At 37.0% G+C, this 24,162-nt stretch overlaps 1 protein-coding gene across 3 annotated transcripts in view; it reads left to right on the forward strand.

Annotated features, from left to right (window-relative positions):
- TRAPPC9 (trafficking protein particle complex subunit 9) overlaps nucleotides 1-24,162 on the forward strand; it is a gene marked incomplete at both ends in the record, with an annotated part of 466,587 nt that overhangs the window by 144,175 nt on the left and 298,250 nt on the right. For all 3 annotated transcript variants that reach the window (XM_079533233.1, XM_079533234.1, XM_079533235.1), the window contains 2 exons: nucleotides 6,263-6,405; nucleotides 17,062-17,172. In XM_079533233.1, the coding sequence (XP_079389359.1) occupies nucleotides 6,263-6,405; nucleotides 17,062-17,172 (254 nt within the window). The remainder of the gene's footprint in view (nucleotides 1-6,262; nucleotides 6,406-17,061; nucleotides 17,173-24,162) is intronic.

Below are 24,162 nucleotides of genomic sequence, written 5' to 3' on the forward strand. Positions count from 1 at the left end.
AGCTTCTCTGGTTTAGCATCAGCAGGCTCATAGCTCTTGATGGGAATGTTCCACATGAAAGTTACTGCAATTCAAATTATTTCTAGTTTCTTATCTGTATCATAACCAAGGAGGTGCTGTGATAGCTGTGGCCAGTCTTGCTTGCATATAGGTTGACAGAGGTAAAACCTTTGAGGCAGTTATAAATATACATCAGTCACTTTAGTGTTTGGCTGAAATATTACTGCCCTGGAGGATTGGATGCAATTTGCCTATAATCAGAAAGAACAGATTTATCTGATTAATATTACAAGAAAAAGTATATATTTCCTGAATGTTCCCAGAGGGGAACTAAACTCTAGAAATAATGCCATAAACTCTTATCTTTCCTTCTCTGATCTTTTGAAGTAAAAACTGGTGTAGTAGCTAAAAAATGCACGCAAAATAACTTGTGAATGTATAGCAGGAACAACAGATTAGAAAGAGCACAGTTAAATGTGAGATGAATGCTTGTCAATAAAAGATGATTAAATATCGTGTTTGATTTGTCATTCTACATATCTGTTTCTTAGAATGACCTTTGATTCACCCTGCTAGTTAATGCAGAATGACTGTAGTATGCCTGCCTTGAAACTTAACATTATTCTGTTCACATCTCCATTCTCATTATAAACATGGCTATTTTTAGCTAGCACAGATTCAGAATATGCCTTGTAAGCTTAATGGGGGATTTATTGAGCTCCTGTGTGTATTCACTAGAGATTCCTTGCTGAAGCTTACTGGCTTAGGATTGGGGAGGGGAAGAATGTACTATTTTAATTCCCGGCATATGCCTGCAGGAGCTATATTTAGCTTCAGCTGCTTGCCATTGTGCCATTTCTACAAAGGGATGCAGCAGTTTCATTGTTCACGGGCTTAACTAGACATAGATGTAGATGGATGAGCTCCATGAGCGTGGCTGCACTGCAGAAATTGCTGCTGAAAGTCAGTGTGTATGCAGTAGGTGTACTTGAGTAAAACGATGCTAGAGCATGAACATAAGTTCATTGTATAAATTTGCCTGATTAACACATGCAAAATGAAAGTATACTTATTTTCCTTCAGACTTACGTAGTAGTGTAACATTAATAGCAATTTGGGCTTAGTTTGCATTTATACATGCAAAGACCTGATTTACTTCAGTGGCATAATTTATTTTATTGCTTATCAGTTATTAAGAATTTTATCTTAACTTTTCTGATTGCCCTGCATATGTGTAATGGAATGCATGGAAAAAAATGAATATGGAGAATGCTTCCTGCTGTTCTGTCATACAGGATGATTACGTATGCAGTACAGCATGATTACATGTGCACATCCTTTTTATAAGGTAGTGAGGATCTGGCTATCAATTATACTCTTTGATGTTTTAAAGAGCATCATTTGTTGGGAGGGCCATTTTTTCCTTTCTGGGGAACGTTAGGAATTCTAACCTGACCATTTAAGTATTCCAGTAGATTCAGACTTGCTTTCATGGTTTACATTCAGAAAAATTAATAAGAAGTAATTTCTATTTTTTCATGACTCTCTGATTTCTCCAAAAAAGATGAAGAATTTTTGTTCTTTAGCTAAAAAAAAAAAAAAAAAAAAAAAAAAAGATTTTCTATCATCTAGAAAAAACTGAAAAACATCCAGAAAGAAAGACAGAATTATTTCTTCAGAGCTCCATGACATCACTGTTCAATCATTGCATTGGTTATTTTAATTTGGCCATTCAATTTGTGATAGAATGTAGTTTTTATAGTATATTCTACAGGTAGAAAAATATTGTGTGTTTGCTAATATATTCCACTAATGATCTTCAGTTTGCGTCCTTGACCTTTCGCGTAGCCTCAGAATTGCACATGATGCTGGCCTTATTTCCTAAAGGCACTGAGAACAACAAATTATGTTTGATTTTGGAATAGTACTCGGCTTGAGATAAAGGTTATGAGAAAAAGACTTCGTGCTCTCCACGCACTGCACTTCTCCTACCTTTCCTTTCAATGCAGGTATTTCAAGTAGAGGGAGATCTGAGTGGTTGAGGGAACAGTGTATATTTCTTCATGGAAATACCATGCAAGGTCAACTGTTATTTCTCCCAATACCTCTGTTAAGCCTGACTTTTATATCTTCTTTACCCTTTGTCAGCTTATCATGTGAAACAACGGACCAAGGACACATTCTAACGAACAGATACATGGAATGGCAGTTCAAATACAATATTCAACCATCTTTTATTGAAGACAGATATTTGTCTTTTCTTAGATTGTTGCAAATTAAAACTCAAAGTGCTAATTTAAATTAATTTCACTAACCAAATCAATACACAGACAGAAGTATATACTTCCTGGAGGTGATCTTACTTGAGGGTTCCGGGACTGAATTTTTTTCATCAGACCAGGTCTAACCTTGCACACAACTCTTCATGCCTGGAGTCGGGGACATGGAATGCCTCTAATCACACTGGCCAGGTCTTTGCTTGTTTATTTACCACTTATTTATTGCAGGTTTATCTGCTTCTATTGAAAAGATCATCATTAATTGGAGAAACTTGCTTTCTTTTTGCTACTGCCAGTAAATCTAATTATACACAAAAATTTCTTAAGCAGCTGAAATTTTTGTTTTCAGGAATTAATAGTCTGCCTAAGAAAAAATAAGCAATAACTAGCAAAAAGAAAACAAAAGGCATCCAAAAAGCTGAGAGAAGGGGATGGACGTGACAAAGAGTGGTGAAGCACTCATGCACGCATGCTCTCCTTCTGGAGCAGGTCCTACTAATGCATGTGTTACTTTGGATGAGAAGCAGCAGACCAGGGGCAGGATGGGAGTTGGGATGAAAACGTGTTTACCGTCAAGCATGTATTTTGATTTAAAAAAGAAGCTATATTTGAAGATTACACACCTAGAAGAAGTTACTTTTCAAATGTCAAGCCCTAATCCCGTGAGAAATTATGCTTGTTACTAAGAGTTGTTTTCTATAATCAGTTCAGGAACTAAAATGGAAAGAACATTGCATTCTGAGTTTAAATATTTTTAGTCTTCTCATGCTGCCTTTTAAAAGTCTTAATGGGGAGCCTATGATGTTACATTCTGATATTTCTTCACGATTACTGCAGGCAGTATCTGCAGAGTCTCAGGAGCAAACTGTCTGTAGCTAAGTACTGACATTTCATCTTCTATTAAATGCTAAGATCTGCATCATGTCATTTTTTCTATTCCAGGGGAATTTAGAAAATGCAGCGTATGTGAGCCTTTGTTTGAAAGGATGACTTTATAATGTAATTATGTAAAACACTGAAACAGGTCTTGAAGGTATACTATATAAGTTTGTGGATGACACTACATTGGGAGGAGCTGTTGACTCATTTCAGAGTAGAGAGGCCACAAAGAAAGGTCTTGACAAACTGGAGTGCTGGGCAGTCACCAACTGCGTGAAGTTTCACAAGAACAAGTGTATGAACCAGTACCTGGGATGGGACAAGCCTGGCTGTATGTACAAACTAGGATGAGAGGCTGGAGGATGGAGGCTTTTTCCTGTGGAAAGGCATCTGGGGATTTTGCTTGATGGCAAGTTGAATCTTAGTCAGCAGTGTGCCCTGGCACTGTCTGCTGTCTGTGTGGGTTCTGCAAGACATCTGGACTAAGCAGAGAAGGATATTTAAGTCTGGGATTGTAGCATTTGGCTCGTTCTTCTCAGGAGGGGCTGTGGGAGAGAAAGGTAAATTGTTTTAAGATGGAACTATGTAAGCTTATGAAAGCGTAGGATTTTTGTTCTGTCATGGTGATAGAAAATCAATCTTAGATATTGGGTGTGGAGTCCTTCCCAAGCTGTGTTTTGAAGGAGATTTGAATTTCCTTTTTCCCATGTCTTGTTCGTATTGTATAAATTGTAAGCAATAAAACTTTCTCTGATTGCCTTAAGACACTGGAAAAAATGTTTTCCTCAGTCATGCCCTTCCTCTGCACATACATATACACTCCCAATATATATTCTGTCTGGAGCTGTACCTTTGTGTATATGTATATTCATAGGAACCCTGCTCCATTATCACAGCTGGTGAGAGTGCAGGGTTTGGTGCTCTGAAGTTCTTGCATTTAAAATCTGTTTGCCACCAATTAGGTTTTTATATTTGGACTGGGAAGAAGACCATTAAGTCTTTTGCTGTTCTCTCATATGGGACGTGAGGCATATTTAGGGTTATCAGCCAGTTTATTTGACAATTTTTTCTCTTCGGGAGAGACCAAGACTTTGATGATGCCTTTGCTTGTTCTTGTTTATCAATGGTGGTATACTGTAGCCTTTTTTTGAGTGTTTTCATTTAGTGTTGGATGTTAGGATGGATTTTGCATGGGCAGTGACAGTGCTCCATGACCTTTCAAACATTTTACCGATATTTACTTGTAGTTCTTTGGGACTGGGCTTTATTGAGCAGTCTTGCACCATGATTTTATGAAGAACGGAATCATGGAATAACACCTCAGTAGCTTTACAGTGCAAGGAGCTTTGAATATTACAGCACTTGTATGGAGCTTACATACTTGGAGATTTCACAGAAAATCCAATGAGAATTGAATTGCATTCTTCAGCACATCCCTGTACAACAGATACCTGTACTTGCAGAGTCTAAGTTTTATTAAGTAATCCAGATGGTTAATTAGAATGAAGCATGTTCTGAATGGGTTTGGGCATTTTTACTTTTGTTTTTAATATCAATTAGCTCTCCTGACATAAATTAAACTTGAGTTAATTAACTACAAATTAGGAATTGACATAAACAGAGTAGACAGCTTTGTCTAAAGTAGCCAGTGGATAGTTTTGTTTGTATTTTAGGGTGACTCTTATGAATCTTAATGAAAGCAAATTAAAAAATGGAGTTACTTCCCCTTGCTGAAAAGCAATCTGGAAACGTGCACTATGTGTAAGTGTGCACTTGCCACCAAACTGTTGGTTTTGTATCTTTGACATTCTTTAAATCACTGGATTGCGGTTATTTTAAGGAATGGATTTTCAGTGTTTTTGTTCTTTCAACAACATTTAGAGACAAAATGGCATACATTTTTTCCAAGTCATTAAATTCCTAAATTGTTCCTTAGAGCTTATGAAAAAACAATATGTATTTTTTTGAGAATAAGGTGTTGCCTTGGAGATTGTGGATTTTCTTTCCTTTTTTCTTTTTCTTTTTCTTTCTTTCTTTTTTTTTTTTTTTTGTACATTTGTTTTTTGAGGGAAAGTGTTTTAATTCTTTATAGAATAAACTAAAAGCTACTGAGTGAGTAAAAAGACAGCATTTCTAAATGATTTTTAGAAACTGTTGTAATTGTGGGCATAGACTTCAGCTTAACCTGGTAATTAATGTCCATGCCAGAGTAGTGTCTGTATCATTGCTCTGAGACTGGCAATAGCAGATGCCTGCGGACTATAATAAGAGCAGGGAAAGAATCCAATGAGACTTCCCAAATTTTTGCCATGCTTCATGCAAATTGTACTTCAGGAGTGTAATAGAAGAAGAGGTGGCATATAGTTGCTCTGGGTGAACCAAAGGTTTGTTCTGAGCTTGAGCTTTGAAGATGACAAGGAGACTTATGCTGAGAAGCTTCACACAGTCCGAAAGTTCCAACAAAGAAATAAAGTCTCAGAACTAATGGGAGTAAAGAGTGTGTAAGGCTAATGATAATGATCATTATTCTTAATATTTGCTAACCAGTCACGTTCTGTGAAGTGAATATCAAGATAAAGCAAAGTTAATATACTGTATTTGGTCCATATTGTTGTTGTCTGCTAGTTAAAGGAGATGAGTATACGCTTACAATATGGAGACCAGATATTTCTACTTTTGTTGTTGTTCAGTGTCAGCCTGAAGTCAAAAATTCTTTCTCATTTAATTACAAAGGTAATGTAGTGATGAATATTTTTAAAAGAGTGGAAGAGCTTATCATTTAAACATCTATAAACTCTTCTAAGCAAAAATAAGCTCTTCATTTTCTCTGTGTTAAATGTCGAATGAGGAGTTATGTCCATCTGACTTTGTTCTCTACTAAGTTTTTTTTTAAAGGGTTAAGGAAGAAAAGTAACTTAGGGATGCAGTCATTTGATTCCCTTTTTTTTCTAAAGGTAACAGAATAGGTGTGTTAGGAAGGCAAATTCAAGTTCTTGATGGCATAAAAACGTTGCTATCATTTCTGTGATTTTAATTGTACTGTTGAAATGCACAGTAATGACACATACTAATTACTACTAAGTAATTTACTTCTATTTCTCCAGACACTGGAAGCCATCCTGAATTTTAAATACTCTGGTGGACCAGGACACATTGAAGGATATTACCGGAACCTTTCACTGGGTCTTCACGTAGAAGTAGAGCCTTCTGTTTTCTTTACACGTGTCAGCACCCTTCCAGCAACCAGGTGAACCTTATTTTGATACCTTTACTTGTGACTCATTGTTAATATTGACTGTAAACTAAAAAGCATTCTCAAAACTTTCAGTAGTCACCAGCAAAGAATTCTATGAGCTAGTTTTCAAAATACTTCCACTTTAGGAATTTAACCTTATTTAATTGCAGACTATGATCAAAGCAATCCATGTTCACTGCAAAATTTCTGAGTTTCAAATGTTATTTCAGTAAGGTTTATTATTAGTTTATTCTAATCATAGAATCATAGAATGGCCTGGGTTGAAAAGGACTACAGTGATCATTGAGTTTCAACTCCCCTGCTATGTGCAGGGTCACCAACCAGCAGACCGGGCTGCCCAGAGCCACATCCAGCCTGGCCTTGAATGCCTCCAGGGATGGGGCATCCACAACCTCCTTCCACATCCACATCCACAGCAGGCAACCTGTTCCAGTGTGTCACCACCCTCTGAGTGAAAAACTTTCTCCTAATATCTAACCTAGACCTCCCCTGTCTCAGTTTAAAACCATTCCCCCTTATCCTGTCACTGTCCATCCTCATGAACAGCCGTTCCCCTGAGTATGTCCTGCTTATTATAATACTTCTTTCTGTATCTCTTCACTTTTGTGACATATTATTCATTACATTGTTTTGTGTTTACCTAGCATCGTCTTACAAAAAATGTATGTGTTGATGATTGTCTTTGAATATAAGGAATAAATTGTAAACATTCTCTCCTTCAGTGCTGTCATTAGTGACAGAATGGTTTCCCGTGTGCCAGTTTTAAAAATCAGAGCAGCACCTGATGGTTGTCAAATGCCATAATTATTAAAATTTGACTTATCAACAGCTGAGTGCAATCAGTTGTAATAAGTAGTTATTTGCTGTAAATTGTCTTTATTTGCTACTAAATGTACAGTTCACACTCTGTATATTTTTTACTAATTACTGCTTTTTATTCTGCTTAAGGAAAGCAGTTTTTACAAGAACATATTCTGTAATGTAATGATTTTACTGATTCTTAATCAATTAATTACATGTTCACGTGTAAATTCACCTATACCAGTCATTAAATACTCTAACATGTTTAAATCTTTGGGATACATTAAATTTCTGGAAGTTCCAGAGGTGGCCGTTGAATATCTCTCACCAAAAAGTGAGCAACCATGCTTGGCTTTGTTGGAAAGAGAGACTGAAGGTGGCTTTGCTTTCAGTGCATAATTACTTCTGAGGTACAAATACAAAGAAGTAGGAAATGTTTTTTATACAGTTGTTACAAAGTGGATAGAAATGGAATGAAGCAATGGGCAGTGGTCATGGCAGCCCATGGCAGTGGTCATGGCCCTAAGCTGCTGGAGTTCAAGGAGTGTTTGGGCAGTGCTCAGAGATGTGTCTTGGATTTGGGGTGGTCCTGTTTGTAGCCAGGAGTTGGCCTACATGATCCCTGTTCAGCCCTTACAACCTAGGATATTCTGAGGTTCTGCTTATTTTGGAAATCCTCTTCTATTCCTCCAAAGTAGCAGGAGTATTGGAAAGTGTGCCAGCATGCATTGTGGGAGCAAGCTTTTCTTTTAAGTTTGAAATTATTTTAGTGCATTTGTATAACACTGCTCAGAGAGTTGAAAGTGAACTTAATTGATCAAGAGATTCATATTGTTCCTAAGACTTTTTTCAGCAACAAATGTAATAAAGAAAACCCAGAAGTAGAGTGGAAAGGCCTACTAGTCTATGTGATGTTGGTGCCATACTTCATTTTTCAAAGGGAAGAAATGAGTCACCACTATGATACTATTGCAGAAATGTCCAAGGATGGATGAACCCCACCACAGCTTGCAAAGCACAAAATGTTTCTTTTGATCCTGTGAACAAAAGCAATGAAACCTTAAGAAAAGTAACTGAGCTGAGTTTTCTGCAGCTCGTATTGTATGCATTTGCTTCGTTCTTCGCCTGTTCCTCACACAGATCAGTGTTTAGGTCAATGGAAAGTGGCTTGCTGATTGGAGGGGAGGTTAAATATATTACTGATTTTATTTTGAAATCCTAAGTGTTAAACTGCTCTGGGGACAAACGTTAAGATTTCTTTCAGAACTGTTGTGTTGCAGGACTTGTTCAATGGCTGTGCAAATCTGTTATGTTACATGGGTGTACATTGCTCAGTCATGAAGCATTTTAAGTGCTTATTACCTGGCTCTCCTTGTTCCAAGTTTTAGTTTTAGTGAGTAGTAACACTTTTCGTTTACTCTTGTGCTTCCCAATGGTAATCCCTCATCAAAAGTCATGCATAATTCAGTGTTGTTTTAATAAAAGTAAAAGTAACGTCATCTTCCAAACTACTGAGGATAAATATCTGTCATTAAATGAAAGAACGTTTGTCTTGATTGTTGATCATCTCTGCCAATATCTGAGGCCCAGTGAAAATCAAATTTTGTATTTTTGCTTGCTCTTTTAAAAACTTGACTCAGGTTTCCCATCGAGTTTGCAGCTGAGATTTCATTGCTTAAATTCTATTCTGGGCACTGGACTTCTTTTTGTTTAGTCATTATGTGAGGCAGTGTTTTGTAACTTACCTTCTCAGCTGTCATTTCAGAATGAAAGCTAACATTGTTTTCATTTTCTGGGTGCTTTTTTTTTATTAAAAAAAACCAAAACGTTTTACCTCAATAAAAGTAAGAAACAGTAGCTTAATAGCTGCTGGGCTTAAAATCAGAGTGAAATATAAAACTCTAAACATTGATTTTTCCCTTAGGTCTTTACTGGAAAATAAAACAAAAACAAACAAAACCTGGGAAATTGTTAATGAAATCACTTCCCCCCCCCCCAGTGTAACATAAAGATTATGGTTTATGTAAAAACCTTCCAGACATAGGTGGTATTTCTTCTATTTGATCAGGCATACATGAGAGATAACAATGAAATTGCTGTTGTTTTTTTTTTTTTTTTTTTCCTCCTTCTGTGAGAGTGTGTGTTGATTTTGCTTTGTTTTTGTTTGTCTACATATCTAGCCATAATTATGCACTCATGCACAGGCTTGTGATTTATGGATAGAAGTTTCATTAGCTGCGATTTCACTGTGTGTTAAGATGCATTCCATCCTGACAAGAGATCCTTTTAACCTTTTATCTGTGTTGGTCAGTAGGGGCACGTTGGCTTGATGCAGCCCTCGCTGTGCTACAGTGTGCGATCTGTTGCCTAATTTTGATTCAGATACCAGCCCTCCTGTCAGAAGAGGTGATGTTCTGTCAGTTAGCAGCCGTACTCTGCTCCAAGGAGTTTCACTGGGTATCATCGTACGCTCACTGAGCTGCCAAGAGTACTGATGGAAAAGACTCATGCTTGGAAGTTGTTTGCCTCTGGTCGTGTCACTGTAATCCTTGATTTGCTTATTTGTCTTTGAAAGGAAATCATTATCCTGTGATTACTAATCAAAATTGTAATAAGATAGGCTCTGGTGCAATGTAGGGTACTTTTTTTCTTTTCATCCCTTGCCATTATGCCATCTACACAAAAGTAAATGAGAACCATCTCCAAAGGCTAGAAAGTGTGGATTTGTAGATCAAGTCCATCCATAGTGAAACCAGGATACTGCATTTCTTTTTGGGTAAGGCTTGGTCTTTCCCTTCCATTCTACAAATTCAAGATGATGAGCAAAGTAAATTTTTTAATTTTCTTAAGGCAGCCAAGTTTTCTTCTGATCTTAACACTGCCTTACAGCTTCAGCTGCACGTCTTTCTTGGCAAGAGTAGAGGCTGAGACTCTGTCCTTGTAGTTGAGTCAGATTGAAACAGAAAAAAGGCGACACTGCAGGTCTGACACTGTGAAGTTCAAGAAGTGCCATTTCATGTAACTGTAGATTCATTTCCCTTTGTAGCATTAATGTATTTCATTTAATGCAGTGATGTAGTACTGCTAACAAGGCATCAATCCGTAATAATGCCTGCAGTGTACTCCTAGTCTAAGACCTATCAGTGTTTGGATTGTCAGTATACAGTTTTTCCAACTTGGGCTTCACGTACTACAGAAGAAGAATGATCTTGTTTGTGTGGAGAGTTCTCAGGAGATCCTCTGTTGGATGGGCAGAAGTTTGGACCTCAACAAAACCAGATATGATTTTCAAAATTTCAGTTCTTGTTTCCATGATTGCCCACGTTTTTGGTACAATAAATTGCAGTTTGCACCCTGCAGGAGCCAGGTTTGGGTTAGAGATTCTGCTCATCACTCACCAATGACAGAAGAGTAAATAGCGTGTTTCTTCCCATGTTCTAACAAATGTTTTGGTTACACAGTAGAAAAGTTAATCAGTATTTTTTGAAACAATTCTTGCCCTTTTGGAACTGAATTTTTAAGTAAGTGTTCTTACTTAATACATTAATACATTTAGAATGAGAGTCAACTTCCTGCTGATGGGCTGCAATTTCTGACCTTACGATTTTCAACATTTCGCTCCTCAAATGCCATAGATTTTTGAAGGGAAGGCCAGCATCTTTCAGTTGGCCATCAGTCATTATAGTTTGTTGTGAAGAAGGCCAAGCTATAGCCTGTTTAAAATGACTTGGTATCTCCACAATGTTCAATTCACTCTTATATTAAAAACCAAGACAGCTGAAAAAGAAACCATGCTAATTCAATTGGTTAGACTGATTATCCATTTATAAAACCTGTCAAGGAGTGGGTTTAGTAAATTTTTCTTTTGTATTCTCAAGACTGGATGTCTTTCTAGACTACATTCTTTTTTTAAATTCACACAATTGAGCTGATGATATATTTTAATGAGTAAGAACCCATGACACATAGATGTTTAGGTCCAGTGGTTATATCATCTTGCTAACCCTAAACTCTGCTAATTATACATGTTGCAATGAGTTCATGGAAGTGCAGCAGATAGTAGCTTACAGATTGGGAGCATTGATTTTTGAGATCAAAATGTTAAATATGTAGAGTTTGGCAAATGAAGGTGTGAGAACATAAATCTACAAGTATTTATAGATGTGCTGGGAATATTTAGCATAAATGAGAAGGTTTACAACTAGGAAAAGTCGGATGAGGACAATTCATAGAATCATAGAATTGCTCAGGTTGGAAAAGACCTTGAAGATCATCGAGTCCAACCACAACCTAACCATCCTACCTTAACTAACATCCCTCTGCTAAACCAGGTCCCTGAGCACCACATCCAAGTGATTTTTAAACACGTCCAGGGATGGTGACTCAACCACCTCCCTGGGGAGCCAAAATCCCTTTTAATAGTAAGATATGTGAATTTCTGAATTAATAATCTAAGGTGGAAAGATTTATTTATAGGAAATTCAGTAAAAATTAAATGGAACTAAGGAAACTATTCAAAACAAAATAGCAACAGCAAAGATGCTTAGGATCTAGAATTTATATTCTAAATCATTGTTTTGCTGTGTTATATGAAGAGACTGTGCTTGTTGGTGGATCTGAGGGAGCTGGGTTGAATTCCAGCCTGTGTTTGCCTGTTGTCATTTCCAAAAGCTTCTCTTCTCTCTCTGACATTGTTTTGATCAGGGATATTGGGTATGACCATTTAAAAAGAAGGCATGAAAGAAACAAAAATTCTGGGTGTGAAAACACTCCTTCATTTCAGTTGATGGCAAACTAAGCTGAGTCAGGATGCTGATAACTTGCCAAAACCCCTCTGAGTGTTTCTTGTTTGAACTGACTTTAGAACAAAGCTAGAAACAGAATGGCAATAAGATTGTTCACTGCAGTGAGCTGTCATTAGAGCATGATAGCTGCATCTGGTTTGTAATATTGTGTTAAATGTTACTGAAGTATATCCTCTGATGTCATTTCAGAGTAGGTCGGAATAGTAATTGCAATACCCCTGAAAGAAATTTCTAGATCACAGTGTAATTGCCTCTTGTCTGAGTTCCCATGGCCCCACTTTTGTGACTATTTCTGTAATCCTAACATTGTAAGGCTTTTAATACATGGTTTGATTCATCATGTCACCAGCTTCTCTTTGTCTTACGTCCCGGCTTCTAGAAAGGAAGATAACATAAATTAATTTATGCAATAAATCTCCAAGACACAGTAGAATTAAAAATAAATAAATCTTATCTTTTAGAGTTTGAAGTAAGTACTGACTTAATTGTGCACGTTATTCTGAGACCTTTCGAGTATAATTCATCCAACTGAGAACATCTTTCTAATTCTAGCTTTTGCCTGCACTGCCTCCTGACATACAGCCTTCCATGGTACTTGTAAAATACAACCTTGCACGTGAAATGCACAGTAGATTCTTTTAAAGGAAACACGGGAGACAAACAAGGAAGATAACTGAAAGGGAAGTTGTTTGCAGAATGTGATTTTTAGCATTTTTCCACTTAGGCTTTGAAACTGCTTGATTCAGAACAGCAAGATGGGAATCAAAGTAAAATCCTTTCTAGAACTTAACCCAGAGTTTGTATACATTCATCTCTGTTTAAACTGATCTCTTAATACTGTGCAATATGTGTACATCATTCTGTTCAGAAAAGATATCTATTTCCAATTTCTGATGTGTTTTGCTGGATAGTTTTAAGTACAGTTTCCCAGGAAAATGAAGTTTATATGATCACTCTAGGTAAAATTTGACTAATTTCTCCCGGTGGCTTACCCTGTACAGCCCTTCCTAATCCACTAAATATTTAGTGTAAAATATTACCTGGTGGTACATAGTTTGTTAAAAGGTGAAGAAATTGGGGTAATTCAGTAAAATAAGATGATATTGAGCAAACGTTGGATAGTCCTTCCCAGTTCCTAGAAACACAGGCTTATGACTGCTTTTCTTCAGCCAAAAATTTTGGTAGATTGCTATGGTTTGTAGTAAAATCATCTTTGGATCTATTTATTAGAATGAGTGTTCAATTTTTTTTTTAAATAAGCTTACAGACTTCTCAAAGAAAACTCATTTACCTCATGTGGAGGCAATGGCTGATGGTCTCAGATTTTTCTCAATTGCCTTGAAATCCTTAAAACAATATGACATTTGAAATTTTTCTGGTACAGAGCTTAGTTTAAACAACAGATTACTGGATTAAACTGTGTGCTGTGTTCCGCAAATTCATGCTGGAGTTCCTTTATCACCCTTGTGTGAATATGATTTACTTCTAAAATATCATTGACTGACACCGAAGTAGGTCATTTCCTTCCTGTCTTTCAAAGAAAAGTCTTCTGTAAGTTTATCTGTAGTGAAAATTGATGTGAAGAGGGGATTAGGCTTTCTTACTAATTCTTTGTTTTCCTGGAACTTTCATTTTTGACCTGCTTGTAGCTCAGTTTCATCAGTTCTACACAGTCCTCCTGCTTGTGACATGGCAGAAAATAAAGAGAAAAAAGAAAGTTTTTTCTACTTTCCAGATCTTAAGTAAATTGCTCTTTAACAACTTGCAGGCTTTCTTTTCTTCCCCTTTTATTGTAGTATTACATATAATTTACCAGAGTTTATATTTTGTCTTATTTCCAGTATTCAAACCTTGTTTCAGTCCATATATTTTTGTAACCTGAAATTGTTTGTTTTTTATTGCTCTAATAGTTGGTTTGATGCTGATACGTAATTACCCTGAATTGTGGTGTAGTATTTTCCTACTGCCTTCATGTTGCCTGCAATCATTTTATATCTGTATCTTACTATTTTTCAAGTACTGTAATGATTCTCTAGCTCTTTTATTTTTTACTGAAGATTTCCTTATTTTGCTCAAAAGTGACAAGGAAAAAATATTTTCCCTGTAGGCCTATTTTTTTGTGGTGCTTGTAAAGGGTGAGCAAAGTGTCGTCACAAATAATTTTCACTGTATAATCCAAGAGTTTTTATTCAGGAATTGTTAGAATTAGTGACGGTGTTCAGTTCTGAAGGTCCGCTGGTTGTAAAGATCCCTTATATTTATAACATCAGTTGTTTTATTTACAAAACTTTGATTCTGCCGTCAAATACTATTGTACAAAGCTTGTATGAATGTTATTTCAAACGACTGTTTGTTTCTTTCTGTGGGATAAGTAAAAAATTGCTTCCTTGTCGAATTTTATAAGCAAAGAAATCTCTCTTGCAAATCATGTCTTAGCATCTGCTGGAGAGACAGAAGCTTTCTGTGGCTTTGCAGGGCTCGTCCCACTGCCAGCAGTGAGATGGAAGCCTGGCTTGCTTTCTCATTCCTTGCTGATACCAGGTTAGCTACTGCCTCTCGCAGTCGTTCCTTTTATGTGAGCTGTATAGGCAGGGAGTTTCTGCTAGAATCTGTGACTCCTTATTTGTTCAAAATTCATGAGTTTTGACATGTTTGCTTCAGGCACTCAGGTACCTTTGTGCATTATCTATATTCAGTATTCACTGGAATTTTACCTGAAAAGAGCAAAAACCCTGAAAAATACCAAAAAGTACCTCTGCTCTCCCACCCCCCGTTTCCTTTCTGCTTTTCCTTAGAGGCATGGTGCTGTCCGCAGGCAGTGCTCACTTGTAGCTCAGTGCCTGGTTGCATGTGGTGTTGCTGTCACTTGGGGCTGAATCCCATACTTGTAAGAATGTCCCATCTCAGGGTTCTGCATGGCATCAATGCGGTTCCTTCTGTATGCGCCCTGGAAATACTTTCTCTTGATACTCAGCAAAGAATGGCATTGCACACCAGCGGAGCTTTTTCATAAGTGGAAGAGCAGCTCTTATACTCTTGCATTGTCAGAGCTTAATTCTCTCTGGAATGACTGGAGTTGAATTGAAATTCTTACGCAGTAGGAGAAGTGTACTTGGTTACCTGAGGCTCTCAACTGTATCTTACAGAGTTTGAATGTGTGTTACTTGAAAGACTGCTCTGACAACCCTTATCTTACCACTTGTTTCTCTTTCTTCCCTTCTGGGGAACTTCTGATTTCATGTGAGCTCCCTCTCAAGTTTCTCAGAGTAGCTGTGGATGCCCCATCCCTGGAGGCGTTCAGGGCCAGGTTGCATGGTGCCCTGGGCAGCCTGACCTGCTGGCTGACAACCCTGCCCATGGCATGGAGTTGGAGCTAGGTGATTGTTGAGGTCCCTTCCAACCCAAGCCATTCTGTGTTTCTCTGGTTCTATGATAAGTTAAAGCTGCTAATGAGTTTTATTTCTGACATCCAACACAAGTTGCTTTTCCCTAGTTAGTGTCTGTGCCAGCAATTACATGGGTTGTAATGATCTGTAATCTCTGTACAATAGCTACACTACTTTATTCTGTAATTCCCAATGACAAGTCATCTAATGTTGTTATAAATACATTTAAACGTTGAAGTCATTTATAGTTAAAGATAAATTATAGTGATGCTTATGGCTGGGATATTTTCCTTGATTAAGTAGCTTCTGAGGAAGTTTTGAATTTCAGACTGGACTGATAAAGCATTATCATAGCTATCTGATTGCATTTGGCATTTTCTATCCGATTCTTTCTGATTTTTTGCTTCATTTGTATTACATTATAATCTTCATTCAATGTTCCTGTTTGTACATTATTTCACAAAGAAGAGAAGTTTAGAAATTAGACTAAAAATCTACAGTAGAGTTTCTTTTCTGTAGCTCTGTCAATATTATTTCCAAATATAACCGAAAACACTGTGTATTTCCAATGAATGCATCTAGGGAAGTTTGGATTTGAAAGACAGTAGCTGGTTAATATAAGACCTTCTGTTAGTCCTGTCTGTGTGATCCTTTCTGTAAGACAGGACAAAGTTGTCTCTCCTGGAGTAGTTGGCATAATGCAGAAAGCCAACATTCTCCAGCCTGTGAGCAGAGTGAGGCCAGAGGAGGCCATGAAGGTGATCTGAGGGTTGGAGCACCTTCACTACAAGAACAGGATGAGAAAATTGAGGCTTTTCAGCCTGAAGAAGAGAAGACTCCAGGGAGAACCTATAGTGGCCTTCCAGTACCTGAAGGGGGGCAATAGGAAAGCTGGGGAGGCACTTTTTATAAGGGCAGGTAGTGACACAACAAGGGAAAATGCGTTTAAACTGGAGGAAGATTTAGACTAGATAGCAGAAAGAAATTCCGTAGTGTGAAGGTGGTGAGACACTGGAACAGGTTACCCAGAGAGGTTTTAAATGTTCCCTCCCTGGAAGCATTGAAGGCCAGGCTGGATGGAGCTTTGAGCAACCTGGTCTAGGGGGAGGTGTCCCTGCCTATAGCAGGGGGTTGGAAGTAGGTGATCTTTAAATGTCCCTTCCAACCCAAACCATTTCATGATTCTATTATGCGTGGAACTGCTCCCTTACAAACTGAGCAAAGATTTAAAGTTTTGCTGCTTAAAAAGATAAATGTCAAGGTAGAATGAAGTAAGAAAACCTGTCTTGTGTGAATGCTGAAAGAACTGAATAAAACGTGTGGCTTTTTCCCACAGAATTGAATCTTAAAACAACAGAGTAAGAATATATGCAGATGATCAAATGCTATAGGACTTAATATTATTGGGGTCATAGTTGTCATGGAACTCGAATATATGCTTCTGTCAGGTTTTAGTTTTTTAAAAAAGGTATTTGTTCTAAAAGAGTAAGATATTGATATAAATATAAGGCATCTACTATCTCTTGAATGTATGTGTTTTTCTATGCAAGCATAAATATTTATGTGTAAATGTTTTTTCAGATGTATATACATACATGATTGTTCTGTGGTGTTTTACTGACATTGTGATATCCTTTTTTCCCCTGCCCGAACAGCACCCGGCAATGTCATCTACTTCTTGATGTCTTCAATTCCACAGAGCACGAGTTGACCATCAGTGCTAGGAACAACGAAGATTTAATTCTGCATGCTGGAGAATGTCAGCGGTAAGTCCTTTCCTATTTTGAGGGCCCTGCTTTAAAGCATATTATTTATTTCTACCCTGTTGTTGATATTTGGGGCCTTTTTTTTTAAGGTGTTTCATTGAGTTCTAGTACTTTCTCAAGTTAATTTCTTCGGCTTTGAATCTAGTAAAGGATAATATATGAAAGGGTAGGTTGTGAAGTAGGTTTATGGATGTAACACTGACCCAACTAGTTCAGTTGTGTTCTTAGTTAATGTTTTAATATGATTTTTATGTGGTCTGAACATAGTTCTTCCACTGTTAAAATCAGAACCCAATAGATCTTATCCTTTCCCAGTTTGAAATGCTCTTTTCTCCATGTAGTTCCCCAGACTCTTTGTCTGTTTTTATAGAAATAGAAATGGAATAAAGAAAAATAAAATTGCTGAATAAGCAGTGACGATTTCTGTAGTGAAAATATTCTAGAATTAAGTAGACTCTTCTATGTGTTGTTTCTTCCAACCCTACTGGGATGATGTAAATTCTATTTTGTACATAACTACATCCTGAAACACCATGTTGTGTCTGAATGGAATTTCTACAACTGACTCTACTCTAGGAATCTTGTTGGGTTTTTCTCCTTCAGATGATCATTTTGCCTAGATAACATCATTTTCACCTTGAAAAGATGAACCACGAGAAAAGATATGTTTCAGTTTGGTCATAGACATCACAGTTCTGTTCTTTGGGAGAGTTCTCTTAAGTCGTGCAATTGATAAGCATTTAAAAGGAAATACTTCAAAGTATTTAAATTTCAGCCTGAATATTATTTTGAAGTAGAAATACATCAATTGCAAGACAAGCAATTGTGAAAAACAAGTACAAAGTATCTAGGAATATCAGTAATATCATGACAAAAGGTGTCTCAAGGTTAAATTCTGTCAACTGTTCTTCCTGAAGAAGTGGACAAAAATAGTGGTAACAAGCAGTGCTTTCTTCCTTTTCTAATTTTTTTCAGAAAGAATTCACTCTTTTCAGAAAATCAGACTAAGTACTTACCAAAATGTGCATATTCATATCTGTGTTCTCTGTATATTTGTGTATGAATTTTCTATTCACAGTTTTTGGGACAATATGTAATATAATTACTTTGCATCTCCTTGTTTGAATTGCTTTTCTTTTCCTATGGATTTAACAATTGAAGTTTACATATCCTGAAATCATTACATTTTAATGGATAAAAACTCTTTCAATAAGACTTTTGAAGCAGTCATTTAGCGAAGTGGATTTTGTGGCTCTTGGAAGAATTTAAGCCTTTTAAGGACATTGATTTTAATCTTAATGCAAAATATTTTATTGTTTTATTTGTGTTTAGGAATTGCAGAGAGTTTTCTACCACTTCTAAACACATTTGTTATTTCTTGAATGATAAACAGTATAACTTTCAACTATATTTTTATAACTAGGTATATACACAACTAATATCTGTATGCATTTGTGACTGTATATATAGCTCCTGCGTTACTTGGAGGTTTATTTTCTATTCTAGTGAATCCTCTGCAGAAACTTAGATGGAACATAACTGAGCCTTAAAATCAGCCAACTCCTTCTACTGTGGAGCTTTGGATAATTTTACAAAAAACAAGAAATCTTCCCCTTTTTTGAAGCACTGGTCCTAGGTCTGTGTTTGGTAATGTAGAACTGTCATTCACAGGGGGTTACTTTTGAACCAAATGTTTCTGGCCCAGATGTACAATGTTTTTCACTAAGACCTACTATTAGGATATCTTTTTTCATATCCAGGCATCGACTGCTTTTCAATTTGAGTGATATTTGAGGTGAGGCTGTTCAATGAAGGTCTTTTTTCCCTCCTTCCCGGTACCTTCCTGGTTCTTTCTTCATTCTTTATATTTTCCTCATTCCACTTTTATTTGAAGTGTAACTTTTCCTCCAGTTCTTACTTTGGTTCCTAGTGATTTCTTTTGTAATTTACTCTCCCTCCATTCATCACCATCATTTTGAAATCTCCTGTTCTGATGAAGAGTAGGTTCTGGGAAATTGTTTTCCTCATCCCTGTTCTCATTGCTTGAGATTGTGTTTATCATATTTTCTGCCAGCAAACCTAAGAAGAAGAATAATGGTGCTTCCTGCTTACTGTTTGCCTCTTTACTTCCCCTGGATATTCAGAAACTAAAATAACTTGGAAGTTTCTGATGCGTTGTTTCTGCTTTCTATATTATGGAGCAGGAATTCTCTCAGAAAAGCTATTGGAAATTTCAGCCTTCAGATAGTTTTCTAGACTAGTGGAGCTTTCCATCTGTAAAACTGTTTCTTGCATTGTCTGCTGTATATGATTGAAGGAGGTTTGCTGTAAATTAGAAATACTTTCAATATAATCAGCAGTGAAACTGAAATTGTTTATCACAGTGATGTGGGATTTAATAGATTGTTCAGAATTAGAGGAATGCAGCAGGCAGCTCCAGGAGGGGATTTTATTATGTAAATTAACAAAGAAGTGTTGCTAGTGGCAGTGATTTTGGTTTACTGAAAAACAGGTATTGTAATTATTGTGTTTCTTACTTGATTATCAAACCATTAAAATTAAGTCTCATGACAACCCTAATTTATCTGTAAATCTCTTCATAATTTATGGTAATAGTTGTTACCACATTTTGTGCCCCAGGATATCTCATTTTGTTCAACATACCATACTTCACCTTTACATCTCCGTTCTGTGTGCAGTGTGTCTGTCAGCGAGGAGTGGCAAACATCATAATCTGTGGAAGATTTACAAGGCAGTGGTCTTGTAGCTGAATCCTCTCCTCTGTCTCTATGGTGCAACACAGCTGAGTTTTCTGAGTCCTTGTCATGTTTACACTACTTCACAGTTAGTAACTGTAAATGTAACGCTGTTAGATTAAGGCCTGTTTTGGCCTTGGTGTGAGGATCATGAGATTCAGTGCTTTCGACTCTATGGGAACAGAGCTGGCCGAAAACTTGAATTGTGAAGAACAAACAGGACCTTGATAACAGCAGTCTGGAGAAAAGGGTCAAACATTGCCAGCCATGGAGGAGCTGCCAAGAATCTGGCAACTTCTTCACCAAGTACATGAAATGAGATCTGTAATTTTTTAGAATTGTATTTCCCTACGTATAGAAAAGACCCCTGAAGTTTTTGAACAGGTGTATGACTGGTATATTACATCATAAATGAGGATATCCTCTTATGGCCATTCAAATGACAGAGGCTTCGGGGCAGCGTTTACAAGTTCTGACAAGTACTGGTCATAGAATAGAATCATTTGGCTTGGAAAAGACCTTTAAGATCAAGTGCAATCTCCAGCCATACCTACCGTGTCCCATCACTAAGTGTCTTAGTGTTACGTCCACACATCTCTTTCATCCAGGGATGGTGACTCCACAACCTCCTGGAGCAGCGTGTTCCAATGCCTAACCATGCTCTCCATGAAGAAATTCTTCCTAACGTCCAGTCTAAAGCACTGCTTTCACAGTTGCCTGAGCACACTGCTGGCTCATGCTCAGCCAGCTGTTGACCAGCACCATGTTCTTTACTGCAGGGAAACTAACTGTCCAACCACTCTTCCCTGTGTCTATAGAGCTGCATGTGGCTGTTGTGGCCCAAGTGCAAGATGACTCACGTGAATGCTGATGGGAAGCAATACGATTTCCTTCCCTTTTTTTTTTTTTTTTTTTTTTTTTTTTAAAATCTCTTTCTTACACACACACACACACACACACACACACACACATATATATATATTGTACATAAGTTTGGGAATTGAATAATTAAGTAATTGATTAATACATACCACAGCAGCAAAGTCAATGATCAGAAATTAAGAACTGCAAGCCAAGAATTCTTTCTGAGTGAGCTAATTCATGCCCTTTAGCAGGACTATAGGGCTAAATGAGTGAGCTTTCTTAAACAGTCCACTGCGGTAAGTTATTATTGTCAAAGTCAAGCATTCCTTGGTTTTGATAAGTGAACTTATATTGACCTCAGACTTTTTAAAGTACTTTTTTGTTAAATTCTAATGGCAGTCAAGAACAATGAAATAATGAAATTATTATTTTTATTTTTATACCTCTCATAATAGGGTTTTTTTTTAACCATGAAAAATAGGGTTATTTTAAAAATTCTATGAAGGCCAGTGACTACTGCTTATTTAAATACGTTGCTTAATTGGGCTGTGAAGTCTGTGAATATCTGATTAGACCTAATTGGCTAAATGTCGAATTTGCAGAAGTGACATTACTCTAGAAACTGGTTGTCAGGTTTGTGTTAAATACTTACTATCTTCTTTTTATAACTGCTTAATAATAAAAGAATACTAAGCTAAATGGATGTGTTGTATACTGAAATCTGGAGTACTAGTTAGCAACACACAGGTTTATTGAAAACATTTTAAAACTTGTCCCCTTCCAGAGGGTAGGAGAACCTAAAGATTCTTTGCCCTTTCAACAATAAGTTCCCTCAGTAAATTTGTTGTCCTGTGCTTATAAATCATGATAGTTATGACACGTAACTGCCATGTAAGTTTTAATTAGTGCTTTTGTTTATGACGGGACATGTTGTTTGTATCAGAGATTATTTCTTCCTTCCATTGTTGTTATGGTTTGTTTTTTTTAAAGACAAAGTCATGGTGATGAAAGTTCTCTGTTGTCATTGAGAGAAACTGAAATTGCACAGCAGTTTCTCTGACTCTTCATGTTAAATACATGGCAAGCTGAAAGGTTTTTGGGGAGCAGCAAGCCGATTAAAAATAAATAAATCAAAGGTTGTATTAACAAAAATAGTTTTCAGGGTAATAGATTATGTTTTCTTGACAGTTGTTAAGTGCATAGTTCTGTTGTGTAAGGCTTTTTGTTTTTATTTATTTTTATTAACAACCAAATCAATGTCTTAATATGCTGCATAATTTTGGACTAATAATTGGCTATCCTTAATAGAGAAATTGGAAAGGAAATGTACGTATGTTTAGGGAGGGTTTGTGTATTCAGCACTGGTCAGATCCACTTTTTATGTTTATTTCAAAGGACTTGAAAGTTGGCGACGTTATGGATAAGATCTACGAAAATGGCAAATAATAAACAGAACTATGAAGAAGTAAAGAGAAATAAAGGGAATAATAAGGAGAAACTTAATTTGGGTTGCTTTGCAGTTGAAGCACTCGTGGACTCTCTTCCTCTGAAGGGACCTGCTTGTTTGGTACAGCGCAGGAGTACGGTGGTTGAGCAACCAATGATTTTGGATGGTTTTGGATCCCCAGTGTGGGTGCTGCAAAATAAACAAATGCTATAGGAGAGTTGAACAGGCAAATAGAAATATGGAATAGTAAGTGAGAATTAAATCATTCAGTTCTGGTCGCACGTGTTTAAGAAGAACAGGATCTTGTGATGGAAGATGCAGACAGATAACTGATGAAAATGATGTAGACCTTGAGTTTGGTTTGACATGTACAGTAGAAATTAAAAGAAACAAAGCTGGGGACAGAGAAGGGCTCTCTTTTAATTATTAAGGGAGGTGAAAACAGTTGGTAAAAGCCAAAGTGGAGGCAAAGGTCCTGGCTTCTTCTGACGTGTCCTTTGGCAAATGGCTCAAGACCAGTCCATAATTGCAGGACTTTTTAGCAGGAAGAACTTTTCAAGTGCTATGGTCCTGTGTTTGATGATAAGAAAACAAATGCCCCTTGCGGGTTTGAACAGTAGTACGTGTGGCTAGCTGCTTGTTCGTCTCTCTGTTCCCTCCCCAGTGGGTTTTGTTCTGGATATAGAGTATTTCTGTGGGCAGTGAGCAAGAGAATTGTGAGATTGCACAACTCCTCGTAAGGTTTTTTTCCTCTTCCTCAAAAGTAGGTGTAAGCAATTTAACGGCTCTTCTAAATCAGGGGTGACTAACCAGCTGGATGTAGCCTGCATGGCAATTTTTCACTGAGTATTGACTTGACCTTAGGAGACCCAATTTGCAATGTTTCTAATATTTTGTGTACTGGGGGACAAATATGAGTGCAAGCCAAGTTTGTCTCTGACAGAATTTATTAAATGTAATAGAATATAGCATAAACAAAGCTAAATGAGTTGGCCCCTATACAAAATATTTCATAGATGTTAGTACACATTTGCTATCCTAGTGTTGGATCTGGAAATCACTCCAAATCTGATGTGATGTAAGAGACAAATAAAGATGGATACGTGGAGTGCTGATCATAGACAATTCAGGGTGCAAAAGCTGTCTTGAAAAGAACTCAAAATAATTGATTTCAGAATTCAAATTTTTTGTAAGGGGCATTTTCATAGGAGGAATCAAGCTTGTTTCTTCCTTCATTTCTTTAATACTCAGGGGAAAAATTATTTGTATATTGAATTGTGGATACTAGACACTTAGAGGAATATATTTTGTTCCTTAGTAACTAGCAGTCTTAAGTGGAAGCATTACACAAAGTGCAGACCTATTAAAAATTGACTGAAATGATAGTACTTTTTCATTTGTTTCTCACTTTTGTACAAGATAGGTGGTAAGAGAAAGGAGGAATGCAAGAAAAATTTGTAAGTGCTTCTTTTGTTAGATAACAATGGATCAACAAGTGAAACAGGAAAAAATACTGCTTCCTGAAAGAAATCATAGTGTAAATCAAATTTTGCTTGCACTTAATTCGCACATATTGATGCCTTTGGGTATTTATTGTCGTTTTAGAAGGATAATATTTCAACATTGAAGAAAAAAACTGGACGCTGAAAGTCGACTGTTAGCAGCCTTTCCCTGGATATTATTTCCTTCATTAAATGAAAAGCGGGAAGCAACATGTAGGTGGAAAATTAGAGGATTGGTAAAATTGGCTCATTGGTAAACTCACTCAGTATTCCCAAAGCTACCAGCGTTACATTGTTCTTGCTAGGCACACGCTCATATGAATTGGCCCCTCTCTCACCTTCCCTCATCCTGTAAGACTTTGTCCTACCAACATTTTTGTTCATACTGCCAATGGAAGAGTAAACATTTGGGTGCAGATAC

This window comes from Tetrao urogallus (assembly GCF_951394365.1).
Source record: "Tetrao urogallus genome assembly, chromosome: 3".
Taxonomy (NCBI): domain Eukaryota; kingdom Metazoa; phylum Chordata; class Aves; order Galliformes; family Phasianidae; genus Tetrao; species Tetrao urogallus.